This window comes from Squalius cephalus, assembly GCF_949319135.1.
Source record: "Squalius cephalus genome assembly, chromosome: 8".
Classification (NCBI taxonomy): domain Eukaryota; kingdom Metazoa; phylum Chordata; class Actinopteri; order Cypriniformes; family Leuciscidae; genus Squalius; species Squalius cephalus.
The window spans coordinates 33,724,525-33,744,027 of NC_137129.1; the positions used below are offsets into that span (position 1 = coordinate 33,724,525).

The following is a 19,503-nucleotide window of genomic DNA, read 5'->3' on the forward strand; positions in this document are numbered from 1 at the left end:
AGGCAGAACGGAAGCCATTTTTTATTTAGTATAACATGCTGTAATACAGTAAACATGATCAATTTTGCTTTCATGCGAACTTAAAATATTTAGAACAAAAAAAATTTCAAGAATGTACTTTGTTCAAATATCTTTATCTTTATTACGTACAGAACATCATAAATAAAAAAAAGTGCGTAGAAAAATTGAACAGATTTAGAAATTCTTGTATACAACTATACACAAAGTTTCACTTTGAGTTGGATCACGTTCAGTGATGGAATCAAGCCTCAGTCTTCATTTTTAATAAGCACACTTCAATTCTGTACAAAAGCACGAGGGAAGAGGGATCCGGGAATTCTCTGGAAAAACAAAGAAATGAAACAGACAACCCCTACAGTCACGTTGCATAAAATCAAAGCTATTTCGGGATTATCCCAGCATAATTTTTACTACTGTTTGCACTGTAACTTCACTAGCTGTCACTGGTTTACTGAGCTACTGAGGTAGTCAAACAAAATGGAAATGAGAGTCGGCCTAAACGCGCTGCATGAGGAAAGGAACAAACACATGGCTATTAGAAGCAAGTCGGCTGTTTCAAGCTAAACCCGCCATTCGTGAGTATGGGTTTGTATATTTCTGTTAATACTTGTGCGTGTTTTGATCAGGATGGGAGTTTTTTGAACATTTAACACTGCACAAGTCATCCTAATATGGAGAATATTACAATAGACCCATCCAAAGACTGACCTTAAGATATAAAAGCACATAAAAACAGTGGGTTCTTAAAATCAATGTGTCAAAAATTGGGCTTTGGGTGAAGTCTTATGAAGAAAGGTAATCTGTACATGACCCAGAATGCTGCAAAACTGTCTGTACATGCATTCAGAGCAAAGGTACTCTATCTCTACCAGTCAAGGGAATTAGTTTTTTTTAAAAAGCACGTTCTAAGTGACGCATTCATTTGCATCCATGTAAAAAAAAAACACTGTGAAATATACAAATGTAAATGTTCTGGAAACATACAGGCTCCTGTTTACAAACTATGTTGTGTGGCAAGATTGTTCATAGTTCACCAAAATGTACATCTGTTCAGGAGAATATGTACAGTGCCAACATTTCTGAGAGGGGGGGGGGGGGGGGGGGGCGGGGGGGGAGCAAAGATTATTAAGGTGCTATTGAGGATGACCCATCACAGGAACTCCTCTGATTCAGTAGCAAAAATAATCACACCCTTTGAAACTTCAGGGTATCTTCCACTATGAAAACCTCTGTACATTAGTTCTGACAGCTAAAGGATTCTTCCAGAAAAGATCTACTGTATTACCAGTGGCAAGATTTGAAAGGCATGCTGGGGAAAACTGGTGAAATAGTTAAGTAAAGGGTATTCGTTTGAGGTCACAATTTTTAATTGTTAAATCCAAGCAATCATCTGCCTCATCCAGTCCAGGACTTTCCAGGTTGTCGAATGTTGGGGTAGGAAATATAGCTCATACGAGGTAACCAATCAAGTTGTGAGTGGTAGTCTAAAAACGCTACACACCTGGCCAATCAATATAAATATGGTGTATCCTTCATCTCCATACCCTCAAGCACGTGTAATGAGAGTCTTCCTTCAAAAATAGTCGCCCATACCAAAATATCCCCTCACAAACCTCCTATTTCCACCCATGTGCCAGAGTAAACCACGGTGACCTTAGTTCAGGAAGCGTCGGCAGCGCCGGGCCCCGCAATTACAGTGCAATTTGTTGTTTGCATCTTCAATGGGGAACTTGTAGTCGTAGGTGAGCTCCTCTCCACGGTAAATCTTCCGCAGGGCGAAAATAACGATGTGCTTCTGGCTCTCCACGTTGATGACTCTCGAATAACAGTTCGGGTCGCAGGAGTGATTGATAAACCGCGCCGCGTTTCCATGCATGGTGGCGTCCACCACGTCGAAGTCGTCAATGCGAAACATGTAGCAGCCGATGCCCTTTGAGGAGACAGAGGGAGGAATTAGACAGTAGAGTGTTAGGAAAGAAAGCCTGGCGAAAACTGCAAAAGGATAAATTGATGTTTTTACCTTGCCGTCATAGTATTTCTCCCTTTTGTCTGTGAGAACTGAGCGGATGACATTCCCAGCATACTCGATCACCATCTCCCCAGCCTCAATGTTCCTCTTGCAGAAAAGACCACGACCATGTATAGCAGATCTATCATGGAGACAAGGAAAACGTGGTTACTTTTCATCTAGTGTTAATTACGTTAACAAAATCTATGACGGAAAATGTTTTTCCATGACTAAAACGAGACGACACCAACGCCATTAAACAATAACTGAATATATCAACATGCAATGTCGTTGACGAAAAGCTGACAGTAAAAAGTAAAAAAAAAGGTCAAGATTTTAAAGCCCCCAATTAGAGCCTTTCTCTTAAAAGGTTACATTTTCTACCTGGTGTTTTACTTAATCTTCCCAATCTGGCAACCGAGCGCACAGTAGTCTTTCTACACTGAGAATAAAGTGCGATCTTCATTGAGATATTGTGCTTAAATGAAATGAAATAAAAAAAAAACACAAATTTTTCAAATCACCACAATCATTGTGATTATAATTTTGAGCAAAATAACCAGGATTATCAATTTAATGAAAATGTGACAGTTTTCATTGACTAAAACTAGACTAGTTTGCCAAGACATTTAGTCGACTAAAACTTGACAAAACAAAAACAGGACAAGGTTGACTTAACATGATAAAAACTAAAAAGTACATTTGACACAGGACTAAGACTAAGATTAAATTAAAAAACTGCTGAAAAAATGAACACTATTTTCATCTTTAGAGATCAAATCTCTTTTATTAGCATGGGATTGGTTATAAGAAGTTTTACACAGCTAGTTTTTGTGCTGTATCTCTCTGGAAGGAATTACCTGTAAACTCCCACAGCTTCTTTGGAGGTTTTTTCCAAGTGTCTGAACCTCATAGCCACTGGCAACTCCGTACTTGTGGCTCTTCTACAGGGAAGTTGAAATGCAAGAATGAATATATATATACTCTTGAGATTTATACATGCATCCACACACACACTACCGTTCAAAAGTTTGGACCAGTACGATTTTAATGTTTCTGAAAGAAGTCTCTTATGAAGTAGAGATTTATCTTACTAAAGATTTTTATTTCAAATAAATTCTATTCTTTTGAACTTTTAATTAAGAAAGAATCCTGGAAAAAACAATTCTACTAATTGAGCAGCAAATCAGCATATTAGAATGATTTCTGAAAGATCATGCGACACTGAAGACCGGAGTGTCCGGAGAATGATGTAAAACAGTTATTTTAAATTGTAATAATATTTCAGAATATTAGTTTTTAATAACCAAATAAATGCAGCCTTGGTGAGCAAGAGACCTCTTTCAAAAAACATCTTAAAGTGATAGTGTATTACATTCACATGTTGCTGAGTGTCTAACCTGCTGGATTTGAGCATAACATCATCCTCTTCATCATCACATGGCCTAGACTCAGGAAGCTGCCGATGTTGCGACGCCAAGAAATTAAACATATCAAAGGTAGATTTTCTGGAGAGTGGAAAAAAAAAGGTAGTTTTTGATTTCAAAACTTGAAAATGAAAAAATGAAGTAACTCAGTCAATATGTGGCAAAGGCTACATGAGTTCAGATAGTCTTTACTGATACTTACCGCACATAGACCTCTGCGCGGGCACAGCCACTGGGGTTGACTGGCAGCACCTCTTCTGGTAGTTCATGCTGGTGGAAACGGAAACGGTGTTTCTGGCAGAGGGAAGCACCCTGCAACTGCTCCAGCAGGAAGAGCACAGCATCGTGGAGGACACCCAGCACCCTTGCACCACTGACCCTGCTGATGGGCAACTGCTCCAGCCGACAGCCTATCCGTGCCTCCTGGACACCATCCATTACTGCTTTCCACGCCACTGAAGAAACACAGTGAAGGAAACGTATTATAACGTGGACAAGTTTAATAGGAAGAAACCCAATTGCTTTTTTCATGGTCCCAGAACAAGATTTCTCAAAACTGACCATCCATGCTGTCGGCCTCTACGCTAAAACCATCCTCACTGGTAATTTGGAAACGCAGGTGGGGTTGATACAGACTGGCACATTTATCCTGCTTGCCAGGTGATGGGGAGTCCTCATCTGAACTCCAACCTGAAACAATTACACATGCAGTGAACTTTTCATCGAACTATTCATCGAATTAGTGCGAGCAACTACAACAAACGTGCCTAACGTCAAAGCCATATTTCATATTAACCTGCATATGGGGCCCAGTCAGAGGAATCACTATATTTTGAGCTCATACATTGAGATTTACCACCGTCTCGTGTGTCATTTTCCTGCGCTGCAGTGGGCTCCGAATTATTTGGAGTAATTCTAAAAAGAAGAAAAAGAAAATATTATGATTTTCTAGGGTAAAACATGACTAAATGTGATTTTAAATTCTCATTACTGACCTCTCTAGTTCAGCAATCTTGGATTCATCAATCTTCTGCTGGTCAAGAGATCCAACATCAGGTTCGTCAAAGTCGAGCACATCCTTTACACTAGGGGCCTTTATTCTAACCCGATTTGATCTAAAAATTGGAAAAATAACGATTATTATTACATGATGAAAATAAAAATAAATTAACAAGAACATCCAGTTGAGATGTTCAATATGACATTTTTATCTGTCGTAATGAATTAAGATTTGGTTCATGATCAGGTCCACCAGGCAGCTAATAATTCATGTAATGCATGAATATGCAGAAAAACAGAAAATCGAACTTTTTCACAGCATTTACTATAACCTTTTATGGCACAAAATTATAAAAACACATGCTAAAAAACAGGAAATCCCCCTCCTAGATGCTAGGTCTCTAAAATAATCTAAACCTAGACCAATGATTAGATCATCCTGACCGATTTGACTAAATATTCGTCCCTACCTGCTGGGGTCATCCTGGGAACAAGGATCTATTTGATCCAAGAAGTCTGTCCTGCATCTTTTCACACCAATTCGATCAGTTAATGAAGACACTCTCTTGATCTTGACTGGAGGTCTGGAGTGGGACAAGATGTTGGGTTGAGTTCGAAGACGACACCCAGTAGATGATTCCTTCGATTCAGGAGAGAGGCGTTTATCAAGGTGGAGCTGAGAAGGGTTCGTGCCGATGGGACTTGCCATTTCACGGTGACTTGCCATTGCTTTATCGATTATAGCCTGGGCCATTTCCTTCCGGCCAGCTTCAGAAATCAAGTCAGCTCTTTCTGTCGGCGGACTAGGATAACTCTGAGGAATCCTCCTGATAAGCACCTGGGTTGACGGTGCTGCTCGATTGCTGCTGCTGTAAGATATGATGCGCGTTGGTGTGGTTTTGCCGAGACTAGTCGGAAGCTGCGGCACTGGTATCACCGTAACCTTAGGGACGGGTCGCTGGAGAACGTTACTACTGTGGATTATCTTCGCAATCTGGCTGATTTGGGTATACGAGGGGGAATTAGCACTAGGTACTTGGTAGGTATTAGTCTGTGGGTTTTTCACTAGAATCTGTCCAGCACGGTTGACCAGAAGAACCTGAGGTGTAGAGGGTGTACCGGGCAAACACTGGAGCAGAGACTGTCCTGTCACTTGTTTTGGGGTGGCAATGCGTATGGCGATCGCACGACCCTTTGTGGCTTCCTTCGACAGAGCTCCGAAACCATTCACTACAGCCGGGGCATGAGCAAGCAGAGTTCCTTGCTGTGCAATGGAAAAGGTGGGAGGAGATGAGACAACACTGACGGGCATGGAGAGCGGCAGAGAGGTGGCAGTAGGTATTGCCATCTGGAGAGTTTTGGGTTGGGATCCAGGTTGTATAGTCACATAACGTCTTTTTGTGTGCATAGCTGGTGCAACTACATGAATTGTTCTAGTACCACTCATTGGCTTGGCTGCTGCCAGATTCTCAACAGGCAACAAATCTCTCATTAAAACAGATTCATCCTTGTTTAATGGTGAGGAATCACTTGCCGCCTCAGGACCAGCAGCATTTTCTGTCAAGTCCAAAACTCTGCCGTCAACAGCGGATATAAAATTCCCACTGGCGTCGTCCAAGAACACCTCTTGCGAGCTCTCTGTTGATTCATTCTCCATCAAGACTACTTCTTGGCTCGTCACAAGATCACCACCTTTGTAAATGATGGGGGTTGTTGCTTTCAATCCTTCTGTGAAGGATGCTTCCTGTTGGTTGGATATGTCAGCGCTAAGGTCAACAAGCAATTCTCCGCTCTCTTTTAAATTACTTATTTCCTGTTCTTCACAAACCTGGTCCATGTTTTGAGTCTCTGGTTGAGCATTCTGATCAACAGAATCTGCTGTATGTGGATTTGCAATCGATGCTTGCGTGCAAACTAGCTGCCCGTCGCCAAGGGTTCTGCCCTTGTTTGGACCAGTGAGTTTTAATGGCTCAGTATCCTGACTACAAAAACTACTCCCTACTTCCTGAGTATCATCATCTGTGTTGGCTTCACCTGTATCACTCTCTGAGTCATTGTCAGCTCCATCCAGCTGCGAGATGGACCCTGAGTTAGAAAGGACAGCAAGACCTGCTTGTGTAGAGTCTTTGGCAGGCTCACGGACCACAACTGTGCGAGAGAAATTTAGATAATGGTCAGCAACATCATCATCGGTTTCCATCTGCATCTCTGAAGTCACAGGCGATGACAGATCATTCCTGCCAGAGATGTATTTGCAGGCTCCTTCTTCCACATCTGCCTCACTACCTTGAGGGTCACAATCCAGAGCCACATTTTCATTGAGCAAAGCCTCATCAAATTCAAGCTTTGCGTTCAATACTGAGGCCAAAGCCACATCTGTGTCTGGATCAAAGTGCGCAGAAAGCAGTTCTTGATCCGACTTGTCAGATGTGGTGGGAATTCTGTGGCTTGGCGCACCTGCAGCCTCCTCTGGCTCTGACAAGGCAAAGAACTCCTGATCCACCTCGTCAGTTTTATGTGTTGTGGTTGTGAAAGGCTGTTGAAGTCGTGAGGAGTGGCGTACAGATGAAGGTGCGGTCAAAGAGGGACTTCGGAGAGCTGCTTGTGGCGGTGAGGGTCCTGAGGTGATGCTAGATGGAGATAACGAAGAAGGCCTCCCTCTTCGTCGAGGTGAAGTGGTGCTCAGGAGGTTCTCGGTTGCACCAAGTGGTGAGACAGGGGGGCTGAATGAAAGCGACCTAGGGTGAATCGAGCTCCCTGATCGCTGAGCCATCGGGCCCGAAAGTACCACAGGGGGAGGAGAGGCGTTTCGGCTACGTGTGGAAAGTCTCCTTGTTGCACGCCGTGTCTCATCAAGGTCACTGATGGTCAAAATGTGATGGGATGTGGAAACAGCATTTCCTGAGATGTTAATAAAACAACAAAAGATACAGAGAAAAATCAATCGCTGCTCTTTAGTAGGATTAATCTATATTTATACAGAGTGAAGACTATGCAGTGTTGTTTTACATTTGATTACTTTCTGTTGATAAAGACCCCCCCCCCCCCCATTTATTATTTATTTCACAGGAATGCTTCATTTGTTAAGCTCTAAGGTGTTCCTAAACACCTCGTAGAGAGGGAATGGAATGCACATGTCGATTGCCAATAAATCATTGTCAGTTCATACCTTCTCATCTCTTAATTTTAATACTTCTTATTTATACTAATATGATTCACATGGATGTGTGATGGGTATGGAATGACATGAGGGTGAGTAAATAATGACATTTTTCATTTTTCATCATATTGAAATTTGATGTAATTTGATTTATTTGTTTAAAAAATGAATAGAAAACTTAAAAATGATGGAAGAATCCTACCTGGGGAAGGTAATGGTCTGGACATTCCTCCTGCTGGTCTCCTGTTGTGTGGATACCCAGGAGTCTTACCTGCGACCCCTGAGTCCTGTTTAGTCTTGGAGGGGGTGATGGGAGGAAGCTCAGGTGAAAAAGACTCGCTGTCTGTGCCATCCTCATCTACGAAAAATATGATTTTGAAAAATTAACAAAGTACAAAGATTTTACACCATGCTGGCCAAAAACGGTACAGGCTCTAAATTAAATGCTTAAATGTTAAAAAAAACAATATGCATCTAGATATACTTAAACACACACCATTGTGAACTTTTGGGCTGTGTACAATTGTGTGATTTTCTCCCTGGTCCACCAAGAAACAAGGAGTTTTACACCGTGTTGAAGGTCGCACCTCTGTCACTTTACAAGTGTACCGGCATCGCCTGCGAGGGTCAACTGTGCTCCAATACCATCTAGAACATCTGAGACCAAATCAAACTATGAGTACAGATTACTATGGAAAAGGATCATCGAGCTGGAACAACTATTGCTTCTTTAAAATAAACATTCATAGATGTTGAATGTGCAATCTGAAGCTGATACTAGTTTGCTGTTAACAATCTAAGTTCTGCTAAATGCTTTAATGTTTTTTTAATAGTTTTTTGGACAATAATTGCACTACAAAGGGAATTATGTAACTAATGCTTTGATAACTGATAATCACCAGTATCAAATGAAAATAATTATCAAATGAAAGCAGAGTGATTTTAAACTTTGTTACTTACTGGTAACCAACTGGATACAATTTCCCAGAATTTGCAGACAGCTCCGTCAGAACACCAAGTTTTTGAATGTGTAGAGACCCTGCATGGGTACATCATGAACATTTTTGAATTCTCTCTTATTTTTAAACACCAAAAAAAAAAAAAAAAAAGGACCCGCTTGCTCACCAATCATCACATTTACAGACTCTGGCTCCAAGCCTGTTAGAAACTTCCTACGCAGACTGATTCCATCAAAATCAACGTAGACCCTTCTGAGAACTTCAAAACCATTGCCTTGTTCAATCTATAAAAAGAAAAGCTTGTTTACATTCTTCTCACTTCAAATTATACAGTAACTGTAAAACATTAACAGTTTTGCTAAACATACAAACCTTGCTGTCTATGAGATCACGGTGTTTGTAACAGTAGACTTTCTTATCGCACTGGAAGACACAGTTGCTGGCACGAGCACACATGAAGTGGTAGTTACTCTGACACGAGGTGAGACAACAACCCACAGTCGCCCCTGTTTGGCCACAACTTTCACAGCGCTGGAAAAAAAGGTACGTTTAATAATATTTCGACATTTTATTCTACGTATACACTATTCTTTATCAGTTGATACTTACCATGAACCGGCCCCTGGCAACGGCACTGTGAACATGCAGCAAAGCTCCATTGACTTCCTGCACTTCCGCCGACCACATGCAGCAGTTCACATGAGCCCATTCATTCTGTCCAATATTCAGCAGCCTACCAGCATCCTACACATACAATACAACTCAACTGAGTCCAACAGAATACTCATCCCAGAACACAAAACTGCTCAAGGTTTCACCTACATTCGGTTTGGCATCTCCATGTTGCTGACAGAGGGAGCACTGTCTTTCATCCATGAAAGACTGAGAGTTCACATTCTGCAGATCTGTGGTTCATGGACACAAATTAACAAAACAAGATACAAACAAGATGAAAGCATGAGCCATAAAGATAAAAACACAATGTGTTTACCTTGAGATTTTGAGTGAGAGTTTTCTGGGTTCTGCTCTTTGAGCCATTGTGCATAACTGTGTTCATTGCTGGGGGGAATTACAGCTTCAGGAAGCATACCACTATGAAACAAAAGGGGCAAAATTAACCTTTACTAAAAACATCACAAATAGAAAAAACAGAAATACATGCAGCAGAGTGGTTCTCAACCAGGGGGCCTCAACAAATTTCCAAGGGGGCCTCAAGAAGACTTAAAATAAAACATGTTTGAAGTCAAAAAGGTTGAGATCCACTGATTCCAAATTTAATTTGCTCAAAGTTTAATACTGACTTTGAGGAATATGAATTATTAATATAAGTGCTGTAGCAAAAATACAAGCTTAACATTTCAGTTTGTAAACCCAACAGAACAACTGTCTTATAAACTCATTTTTGTTGGTTACAATCTGAATCGAAAGTTATTTTCGATGGTAATCGACAGTCTACAAAGCAACAAGTTGTTTAACCCGGAATACTTTACTGCTTTAAAAATAAGAAAAAAGAAGTTCATACCGTGGAAATTCTTGCATACGAGGGTTCCATGTTTTGGGGTCCTGACTGTTGAACCAGCTGAATACTTGTTCTACTAGCTGCAAAGACAGAACAAAGACAAAATATGCACCAAAATGAACTACAGTCTGAAAATATCACTCATAAAATATGCATTGCTTTAAAATATCCAATAACAGCTGAACTGAACACCGGCAGCTATTGTAGACCTACAGAAAGAAAAAAAACATTACCTTTATGTAATACAACTTGGCTTGGCTTGAGGGCCTTTGCTCCACTGGAAGATATTCTTCTTTTCTCAGCCTTTCCACCAACACCATCACAACATCCTCATGAAATGCTTTCTGAAAGGACAGAGTAAATAACATTTAGTTAATGTTTTATACCTATTTAACCGATACCAAATCTCTAAACTGTGATTTCCAACTTAAATATATTGATAGAGTGACTAATTCAATGGTTCTTCTCCAAATGCATAGGAAAGATTTAGATTGAATGTAAATTATACATAGTATTGGATAATTAAGGATATAGAAAGTTAGTAGACAATAGAAATAGAAACAATTCTTCTTGAAAAATGTTTATGTTGTCAACTTGTTTCACGTGTATAAAAGATCTCACCAGTGAAGTGTACAGGTCATTCTCCAGCTTCTTCTCTATAGGATGTAAACAACAGCCTGACTGTTTCTTTACAACCTCAAAATCTGGACAGGCCTCACACTGTTCAGATACACACATAAAACACATCTGATTCACCTAGACACTACAGGAGGGTGAACAGATAAATCATTCAAACTAAATCTTAAAGGGGATATTCTCAGTACACAGACTGCTCAAACCTCACCTGCGAACATACAAGGAGGTGACACATGTTCAGAGAGCTCCTCAATCCATCCATGATCTTCTCTAGACCGTTCCTCAAAACGACCTGCACGACATCCTGCCAGCCGCTGCGGAATCTCTTACTGCAGGGAGCACAGGAAAACACCAGGCTCTTCCCCCGTAGACGACAAAGGATCTCATACAGATCATCTGAAGATGAAAAACACAGGAAGGAAATACAGGACAGAGTACAGTGTGTGTGATCAGCAAGGCATTGAAAATGGATCTTACCTGTGAGCCCCTCACATTTGGGATGGACCCAGTGTGCACATCGGGCACACTGCATCATGCTGCTGTCAAACTCATGTTCCTCAAAGCACTTCAGACAAACAGTGCAGAAGTTCCCTGCGAATACACAATCAACAAATTACAATGCAAAATTCTTAGACATAATCACACAAAACCATGAGTTAAACAAACACATTTTTTATATAAAAATGTAATGTTATATACAAGTAATATTATTATTCAGTTAACTGAATTAATACAATTAAAATAAGCAATGAAATCACATTATTTAATTAATATAATAAAAAAATTCAATTAAAGGTGCAGAACCTTAAAATTTCAGACTGAACTAGTATCTGACTAGACGTTTGCATTGTCAAACCTTTGCTATGGAGTTTGCTACAGTCAGGGCAGAGGTCCAGCTCACTGTTCCAGGACAAGTCCGAGGACTTCCCAGGAGTCACACCGCAGCTCTTACACCTGATACACAGCATACAAATCTGCAAAGAAACAAAGCAGACTTCATTGATGGCCTTATCACTGTATGAATAATTCAAACGCAATGTCTGTCAAATTAGGTGAAAATTAGAATGATGATTTTAGGGAGATAACTCACCCAAGAGGTGTTCATTTTGACAGATTTGGGATATGTGGGTCCTAAACAGGATGGATGGTAGCAGTACATGCATCTCTTGCACTGCAAAACTGGCTGAATGAGGAAGAACAGAATATGATTAGTTGATTTGTTGTCAATTTATGTACTTGCATGGCTCCTTCGATGTACGTTTACAATATTTTTCTCTTCTGCAATGTGGTAACTATAGGTCTGATTAATTAGAAAAGTAATACCTTCATGACTATTCTGTATTAGTACTAAATTAAAAGTGTAATGCACCTTTGCTTGCTTGCTCTTGCGGCCACAAACATGGCAGAACTTGCAGCGTCTGCAGCACCAGTTCTCCTTGTTCTCCTCCTTTGGGCAGTCGTCTGGTGACAGACAGAAACGGTGAAAAGGCTCACAGCACATCTGACAGTAGATCATCTGGAAAAAAGATCAATCAAACTCAAAATTAGATATGGGCCAATAGATAGATTCTTCTGCGAATAATGAAATTTTGCTGTAGTACTGAGTTATGATTGAAGGAATATGGATGATGATTCTGTGGTATTTAGTGATGTTTTGAAAGCTGGATCTTACATCATGTTGGCCTTTGCTGGCACAGAGCAGACACACAGACTGGGGCATGATGGGAACTGAAGTGAGAATACTTAATCCTCCCATCAACCACACATTCTGGATGTTACAGTCCTCCTGCATAAATTAACATTAAAATGTTAATAAATTAAAGAGGCAGCAAAATAAAAACGTTTGAGATCCACTTTTGGGAATAAAAACAGACTTAAAAACAGACCTCTTAACAGCTTCTTTTTTTTTTTTTTATTAAATAAATGAAGTGGGAAAAAGGGGTTATTGTCACAAAAACCGTCAAGAGCATTTCTGGTTTCAAGTCCACGTGAGCCAGAAGTTGCAACCGACTTTACTTCAGTGTTGTGACGCATTTCCAAGTGAAACGGAATATTGAATAGAGGGCGGGCTTTTACTTTAGCGCACCTCGCTCAAAGCAGACTGACGGTTTGAGGGGAGTGATTAAAGTTATTCAACCCAAGACATCAAACTGACGTCATCAGAGAAGGAACGCAATTCCAGAGCAGAAGCAAATTTTCTGATTAAAGATTACCACGACAAACACATTTTTTTCGGTGTATTATCTTGCACGAATGAATTGTTCACCACACGACTAGTAAATGTGCGCTAATAAAAGCAAATAGGGTAAATTTTGATTTCATGATGACTTTAACCCTAATTAAAAAAAATGTAAAAGGTACAAACAACAAAAACAGATTTAATATAAATATATATATATATATATATATATATATATATATAAAGATAGCGAACCAGACATGAGTGTGTGGGTGTGTATTTATAAAACTTTGTTTAAAACTTATTTTTTGTTTTATTTTTGGTGTTTTGAATGAACAATCAATTTTTATTATCAATATTCATCTAAAACACCCCAAAAAAAACAGAGCTTTTGGTTTCATATAAAACTCATAGAAATCTCAGCTCTGACCTTGAAGTCCACGCGAATCTTGTTCATCGTCCGCTGTGACAACTTGCCTCTCTGGGTGCAGCCATTGGCCAGCGGAGTCAGGACACTAGAAGGCGTGTGCTCCGCCGAACTCTGAGAATGAGTAAGAGAGGAGCAATGAAAAAAAGCTTGCTCCTCTTCCACCACCTCGCACATCACTTTCTGCGACTTTGTGGTGTCCGGGATTGCTACGCCCAACAAGGCCGCTTGCACAACACTGGCCGGTAGCCTTTCCAGCCGCAACAGCAGCTTGCGCTCAGGTTTGAGGGGGGGACTTCCTGTGGGGGTGAAGGGATGGTGGGGTGGTGCTGGAGGGTCCGATGATGATGATGATGATGATGATGATGAAGATGGTTTAAGTGGCTCCTGTGTAAATGTCAAAAACACCAAGAGAATTGGGGGAATACGAGGGGACCAGCGTATAGTGGATACAAGCAGGAAAAGGAATCGATAAAAACTGGGCGGGAGGAGGACTGTCACCAAACAGAGCATGAGAGGAAACAGAGGAAAGCACCCATTTCCATCACCATCAGATGTAGATGTTTAGACCAAAGGAAAGAGTACTACTAGTCCAACAGTGTCCTAACCAGGCAGAGAACATTATAAATTGTTAGAATTCTTTTGTTGAGTTGAGGTAACCACAAAAAGCATTATGCAAAAAGACATTTTTGTCACACGTTTGGGTTTTAATTTATCTCGTTGAGAAGGCAAGGACAGAAAAATGACTTGATGGCAGAATCTTGTCATGTAACACCTGGTTAGGACATGCTGTAATGCTGTAGCTGTGGAGAGACAGGAAAAACTGCATCCAAGAAAAGGGCAAGAGCAGTTTTATTTTAAAGAGAGAAAGACATAAGATAATTCCCAAATGCATTCAATTAGACAGAGTTAAAGAGGATAACATTTTATTTCAGAGGTGATTCAGTAATTGGATTGAGCTATAAGTGAAATACCAAAATAAGGCTATACAATTAATCTAAACAAAACCAAAATCGCAATATGGCTAAGTGAGATTATGAAAATGACAAAGGCTGTGATTTAATTAAATAAATATATGCGTGGTTCAGTAAATTTTGCTCCACACAAACACATCTCCGCATGTGAGTTTGGGTCACTTATAACATGCATTTGGGAATGCAATGTGCCAACCAATAAAATAAAATCTAGATGCACCAAAATGTTTTTTAAGATAGATGGTTTAACATGTGAAAATGAAGAAATTAAGTTTAAAAGAAAAAAGTAAAAGTAAAATAGTTTTTTTTTCTTGTGAGCTAAATTTATTGTAGAGACCATTGGGTGGCAGTGGTTTTACGATCTACTTAGGCTTATAATGCTTTTGGGAGACTAAGCCCAGGTCGATTAATCATCAGATTATCCATTTTGGGATCATCAAAATGACAATGAGTTACTGTACCTTATCAATTCTGCGTTGGGCCCAAAATGCTCTGTAAAGCCCTTGCCTTTTCTGCTTTGTTGCTTCTTCTGGAGCAGTTACAGAGGTAGCCATGTCTGGAAAGAAGTTCAAAGTATTGGTTAAGTCTCAGATACGCTGGTTTCACATAATTTTATTGGGGGGCTAGGGATGTTAATTTTGGGTTTTTCACCTGAATTACAATTAAATTAGAATGGATAAGTGTCTATAAGCCATTAAAAATACCCAAAAATTTTGTTCAGTTTTACTTGTGCAAATAGCAGCATAAACAATAGATCATTAAGATTCATACATCGTCACATCACGCAAATGCAACGCTTCAGTTCAAGGAGAAAAACAGAATATATATGTATACGTATATAAAAGGAATAAATATAAACAAAATATATTTCATTTAAATACAGATTAACAAAACGAAAGAAAAAACTGCAACAAGTAGTAGCCTATATGCTGAGTTTCGGTTCATTTTTGTGACACGCACAACTTCAGGGAAAGGAAACCGAGACGGCAGACAGCGCATCCTGCTTTTCTTTATTTTACAAAAGCGCAATGTTTTGTTTTTACTGTGAGTGTACAAAAATAAAAATAGACCCTTTACAGTTTCGAATGATGTCTTACTCTAATCTATATGACCATAGCTGACATAAGGTGTTTTCGCTGTTATGAGAAAATCATTTGGCATTGTGCCGATTGTGTCCTTGTCGTGGAAGTCTCAGGTGCTGCTTCACCCGCTGTCTCGTGGAAAGGTGAAGTAGGTTCAGACACAGATTAGTTTTCGACCGATATACATCGGCGAGGCATTTTTAAAATATTAGCATCGGCCGATGAGGTTTTCTGATTGGTTTGATGTGTTAGAAGCAGGACTTTTATTTTAACGGGCAGCGATGAGAACGCCTGAGACTTGCAGCTCCTGATAACAGCACTCACATGGTCTCTGTTTAACAGTCATATCTAATACGTTGTTAGATAGAACTGTTATGGTAAATGGTACGTGAAAAAGTATAGCGTTTGCATTTATATTAGTAACAAAAATGCAAACACTATAATACTTTCTCATTTTCCATCAAGATTAAGTAAATACGCATTTATATCATTAAAATTACTCTTTGAATATCTAGTAAACATTTATTTTCACAAACCTTGCAGATTTAATGGAATCCAGCTGTGAGATCTTCTGAAGTGTGCATTTGTAGCCTGCATGATCGCGTGTTACTCTGCGCGTGACGGTCTGTCCGTGTGAAAAATTGATCCAGCTGTTCAGCTTAACTGGAGACGTGATCGACAAACTTTAAATCCTTGATTTTAAAATACGCTGTGCTATAACCAATGTGTTATGCTGTACAACCGACAAGCTGTAACCAATTTCACTGTGTGCTGTATGAAAAATTTGTATTAACTTGTCTTTTTTTGAAAAAATATGATTACCACTGTGCATAAATTTACCAGATTACTGAGTGACCTGTTACAGTGTTTACTTCCTTTTTATTCATATATTTTTAAACAATAACTTTATTTCTGAAAAATACTGTAATAGGATTGCAGAATCAAGAAGTTGCCATCTAAAGTACAAGCATGTTTAGAATTTTTTTTCTTATTATTTATTTCGAATGAATTAAATATTAATTAAAATAAATATAAATTATTTATTTTACATATCGGCTTTATATCGGCCACCCTGCTCTGTGAGATATCGGCATCGGTTATCAAAAAAAAAACAATATTGTTTGACAACTAAATGTAGCAACTTCTACAGTATTGAACTTTGTGCATCCGCCATTGTCACGGTATGCTAATGAAATTTCACACGCAAAGAAAATGAAAGCGTAAGCTATGCACAACATGTAAATCAAACCAATACGTTTGAAAACAGCGTTGCATTTTAGCGCACAGCACTGGTCAATCTATCAATAAGAGGAACAAATCAACAATTCCTTTTTTTTTTTTTTTTTTTAAACAATCAGGAATCGGGGGGGGGGGGGGGGGGGGGGGCAGGCCCCCTCGTGGCTATGCGACTGCTCTTAAGACAAACAAAGAGCTGTCCCTGTGTATATTGCCGTAAGGGTTGACATGAAACTCGTACCACTGGATTGAGTCTTTTGGGTCCCGCTGGCCTTTGTCTTCTCTGAGCTGACACTCTGTGTCTCTGAGTCAGAGTCGTCGTACCCCAGCATTTTTCTGTAGGACCGAGGAGTGACATGTCGTCTGGGCTGCCTCCTGGTGGGGCTGAACTGGGCTTGTCCTCCTCCTCCATCATCTCCCCCTTCCTCCTCGTTTTCTTCTTCGCTGCTGTTCATGCCAGAGGCCGCTGATGGCCGCCGCCGCCGCTTCATCTGGACTGCGCCAAAGAGAGGTGGTCAAATAAAATGATCAAATCGGTATGAATAACCAACAGGCCAGGCCTGAGTTTCCCAAAAAGTCCAAGTAGATCATAGAACCATTGCCACCAATGGTCTCTACGATGAACCCAGCTCACAATGCTTTTGGGAAACACAGCCCAGAGCTTTAATGTCTGCTAAAGTGGTAGAGTTCTAGTATTTTTAACTGTAATATTTGAAACACGTACATTTTATTATTTATAATCATATTTGCATTGGCAAGTGGCAATTGACTGTAAATACCAGGTCATTAAAAAGGATTTCAATTTTAAAGAGGCAAGTAGAGTACCTTTGTTAAATCGTCTCGTTTTGTTCTGCTCAATCAGCGAACACTTCTTTAAGCTGTTGAAAAATTACAAAAACAAGTCCACAAATAGGATCAAAAAAGAAAAAAATGTATGATATGACTTCTTTAAACCCCAGGAAAGGCTTGCTGCCATGTAATACCTTGTAGTTAACACTATTTGGACACTTACACACAGCTCTGTCGTTTCTTGTTGGGTCCTCCAAATTTGGGCTTGTCCAGACAGAACACGCAGCTCCCGCAGTCCTCCAGCCGATTGCAGCCCTTGCAGCGCAAGCAGCGCTTTAGCCGATAGCCAAAAGCAGTGCTTTCATACTTGCGTCTAAATGTCGGCTTTGGCTCAACAGATTCTTCACTCTCTGGTTCTGAGTGAGATGCAACATCTTGAAGAGCCAGAAGGTGCCGGTGGAAGAGGGAGACAGAGGCAAAAGAAAGCATCTAACATAAGAATAAGGGCATTTTGGGAATGTCAAGGTTTGGTTTGCTAAGAAATGAAGGGAACACCACCATGGTGAACTGCTGCCACAAGTAGGCATTACAATTATTTCAGACATTGCAATAATGGAGCACTTTAAATTGCAATCACATATTAGCATTCAAATATGAACATTTTAACAAATAAAGAAATACCATAATGCAAATTTTTGTGTTTCTATTTTTATGTTGTTGTTTGTTTGTTTTTTTGTGCAGTCATTTTCAAATGACCTCAGGCCATCTCATGTGGTGTTTTGAATACAATCCACGACTCATTTTGCATATGTTGTGCATTATGAATGCAACACACTCTAGGATCATTTTATTTTCACATTCACGTAATTACAAAACTTCTAGCCATTACATGTTCCCATATCCAGAAAGGATGAGAATATTCAGCTAAACAGAGCTAAAAAGAGTTTAATGCAAAATTACACTATTATTACACGTACTTATACTAAATTAAATTAATAAAAAATAATAATAAACATTCTAATATCTTGGTGGGCTGGGTTTCAAAAATAATAAAGTAAATGAAAAGTAGTCCAAATAGAGAGATACTTTTAGGAATTGTACATTAAATCTAAAATAAATATTTTTATATTTTAGAATATTTATTATAGAATACCTATATTTACATTTCATTATTATATTAATCATATTTAAAATCATTCTACATTTTATACAACTTGTTTACAAAGCCTTAAAGGAAATCATACATTTTATGCATTCAAGCCCACAAATTACGAGCTGAACTTGTATTACAATTACACTGCAACTAACATGACATAATACACAATTTACAGGCCAAAAGAGCCCATTTATCTCCATGATATTAGCAAATGTCACTTATAACGGATGTGGACAGAATGAGCAAAGTAGAGGTGTGTACCCTCTTCGGCAGGTGAAGCAGTGATCCCCTCTCTCTCATGCAGAGGAAGGGCGCTGAGCCTGGGAATGTCATCGGGAACCATGGCACGTGGCTGTCCCAGTGCAACCGCTGCTGTTCGACACACATGCTTTATCCGTGGACCACCGATCACTTGCTCCTACAGAGTTAAAAAGCACAGCGTTAAACTCACAATCCGATGAAAAATCTGCAAGGCGATATTTTTCAGTGAAACATACTTGTGGAGCCCCCTCTGAGTTAGCTGGGACTACTCTCTTGCCCCTCTTTCTTCCTCTCTGCATGCCTGTGGCTGATCCATCTCTTACTCTCACAGAGCCAGACAGAAGCTGCAGAGCATAAACATCACTGTTTGTATAATTACAATGATTTAAAAGATATTACAGACTTATATATTGTTTTATTGAAATATCATTTGCCACTCAAAAACATAGTTCACACTAAGGTCTCCAAAGACGACAAAAAATATTAATACTCTACCGTTCAAAAGTTTTGGGTCTATGTTTTTTTTTGGCATATTGCATTTAAAAAGGCTGGATGGAAATGCCAATATGCGTATAAATTCGAAAAAACGTATGTGGTCAATTGAGGCGGACAAATTTATCCAATAAGAAGACAAGCGCATAAAAGCGCACATTTACATAGCGTCAAATGA

General features: G+C 39.6%; 1 protein-coding gene across 2 annotated transcripts in view; it reads right to left on the bottom strand.

Moving 5' to 3' along the window:
* kmt2ba (lysine (K)-specific methyltransferase 2Ba) overlaps nt 1-19,503 on the bottom strand; it is a 28,657-nt gene continuing 9,154 nt past the window's right edge. For both annotated transcript variants that reach the window (XM_079878823.1, XM_079878822.1), the window contains exons 5-37: nt 19,070-19,177; nt 18,834-18,990; nt 17,640-17,850; nt 17,453-17,505; nt 16,869-17,123; nt 14,771-14,865; nt 13,339-13,449; nt 12,402-12,515; nt 12,099-12,245; nt 11,820-11,912; nt 11,586-11,703; nt 11,207-11,320; nt 10,938-11,125; nt 10,715-10,813; nt 10,327-10,437; nt 10,097-10,173; nt 9,566-9,666; nt 9,397-9,479; nt 9,184-9,318; nt 8,947-9,105; nt 8,741-8,858; nt 8,576-8,654; nt 8,112-8,272; nt 7,818-7,973; nt 4,926-7,356; nt 4,452-4,571; nt 4,253-4,371; nt 4,018-4,146; nt 3,659-3,911; nt 3,430-3,537; nt 2,890-2,973; nt 2,042-2,171; nt 1-1,951 (exon numbers count right to left, since the gene is read on the bottom strand). In XM_079878823.1, coding sequence (XP_079734949.1) covers nt 1,676-1,951; nt 2,042-2,171; nt 2,890-2,973; nt 3,430-3,537; nt 3,659-3,911; nt 4,018-4,146; nt 4,253-4,371; nt 4,452-4,571; nt 4,926-7,356; nt 7,818-7,973; nt 8,112-8,272; nt 8,576-8,654; nt 8,741-8,858; nt 8,947-9,105; nt 9,184-9,318; nt 9,397-9,479; nt 9,566-9,666; nt 10,097-10,173; nt 10,327-10,437; nt 10,715-10,813; nt 10,938-11,125; nt 11,207-11,320; nt 11,586-11,703; nt 11,820-11,912; nt 12,099-12,245; nt 12,402-12,515; nt 13,339-13,449; nt 14,771-14,865; nt 16,869-17,123; nt 17,453-17,505; nt 17,640-17,850; nt 18,834-18,990; nt 19,070-19,177 — 6,693 coding nt within the window. In that variant the 3' untranslated portion in view covers nt 1-1,675. The remainder of the gene's footprint in view (nt 1,952-2,041; nt 2,172-2,889; nt 2,974-3,429; nt 3,538-3,658; nt 3,912-4,017; nt 4,147-4,252; nt 4,372-4,451; nt 4,572-4,925; nt 7,357-7,817; nt 7,974-8,111; nt 8,273-8,575; nt 8,655-8,740; nt 8,859-8,946; nt 9,106-9,183; nt 9,319-9,396; nt 9,480-9,565; nt 9,667-10,096; nt 10,174-10,326; nt 10,438-10,714; nt 10,814-10,937; nt 11,126-11,206; nt 11,321-11,585; nt 11,704-11,819; nt 11,913-12,098; nt 12,246-12,401; nt 12,516-13,338; nt 13,450-14,770; nt 14,866-16,868; nt 17,124-17,452; nt 17,506-17,639; nt 17,851-18,833; nt 18,991-19,069; nt 19,178-19,503) is intronic.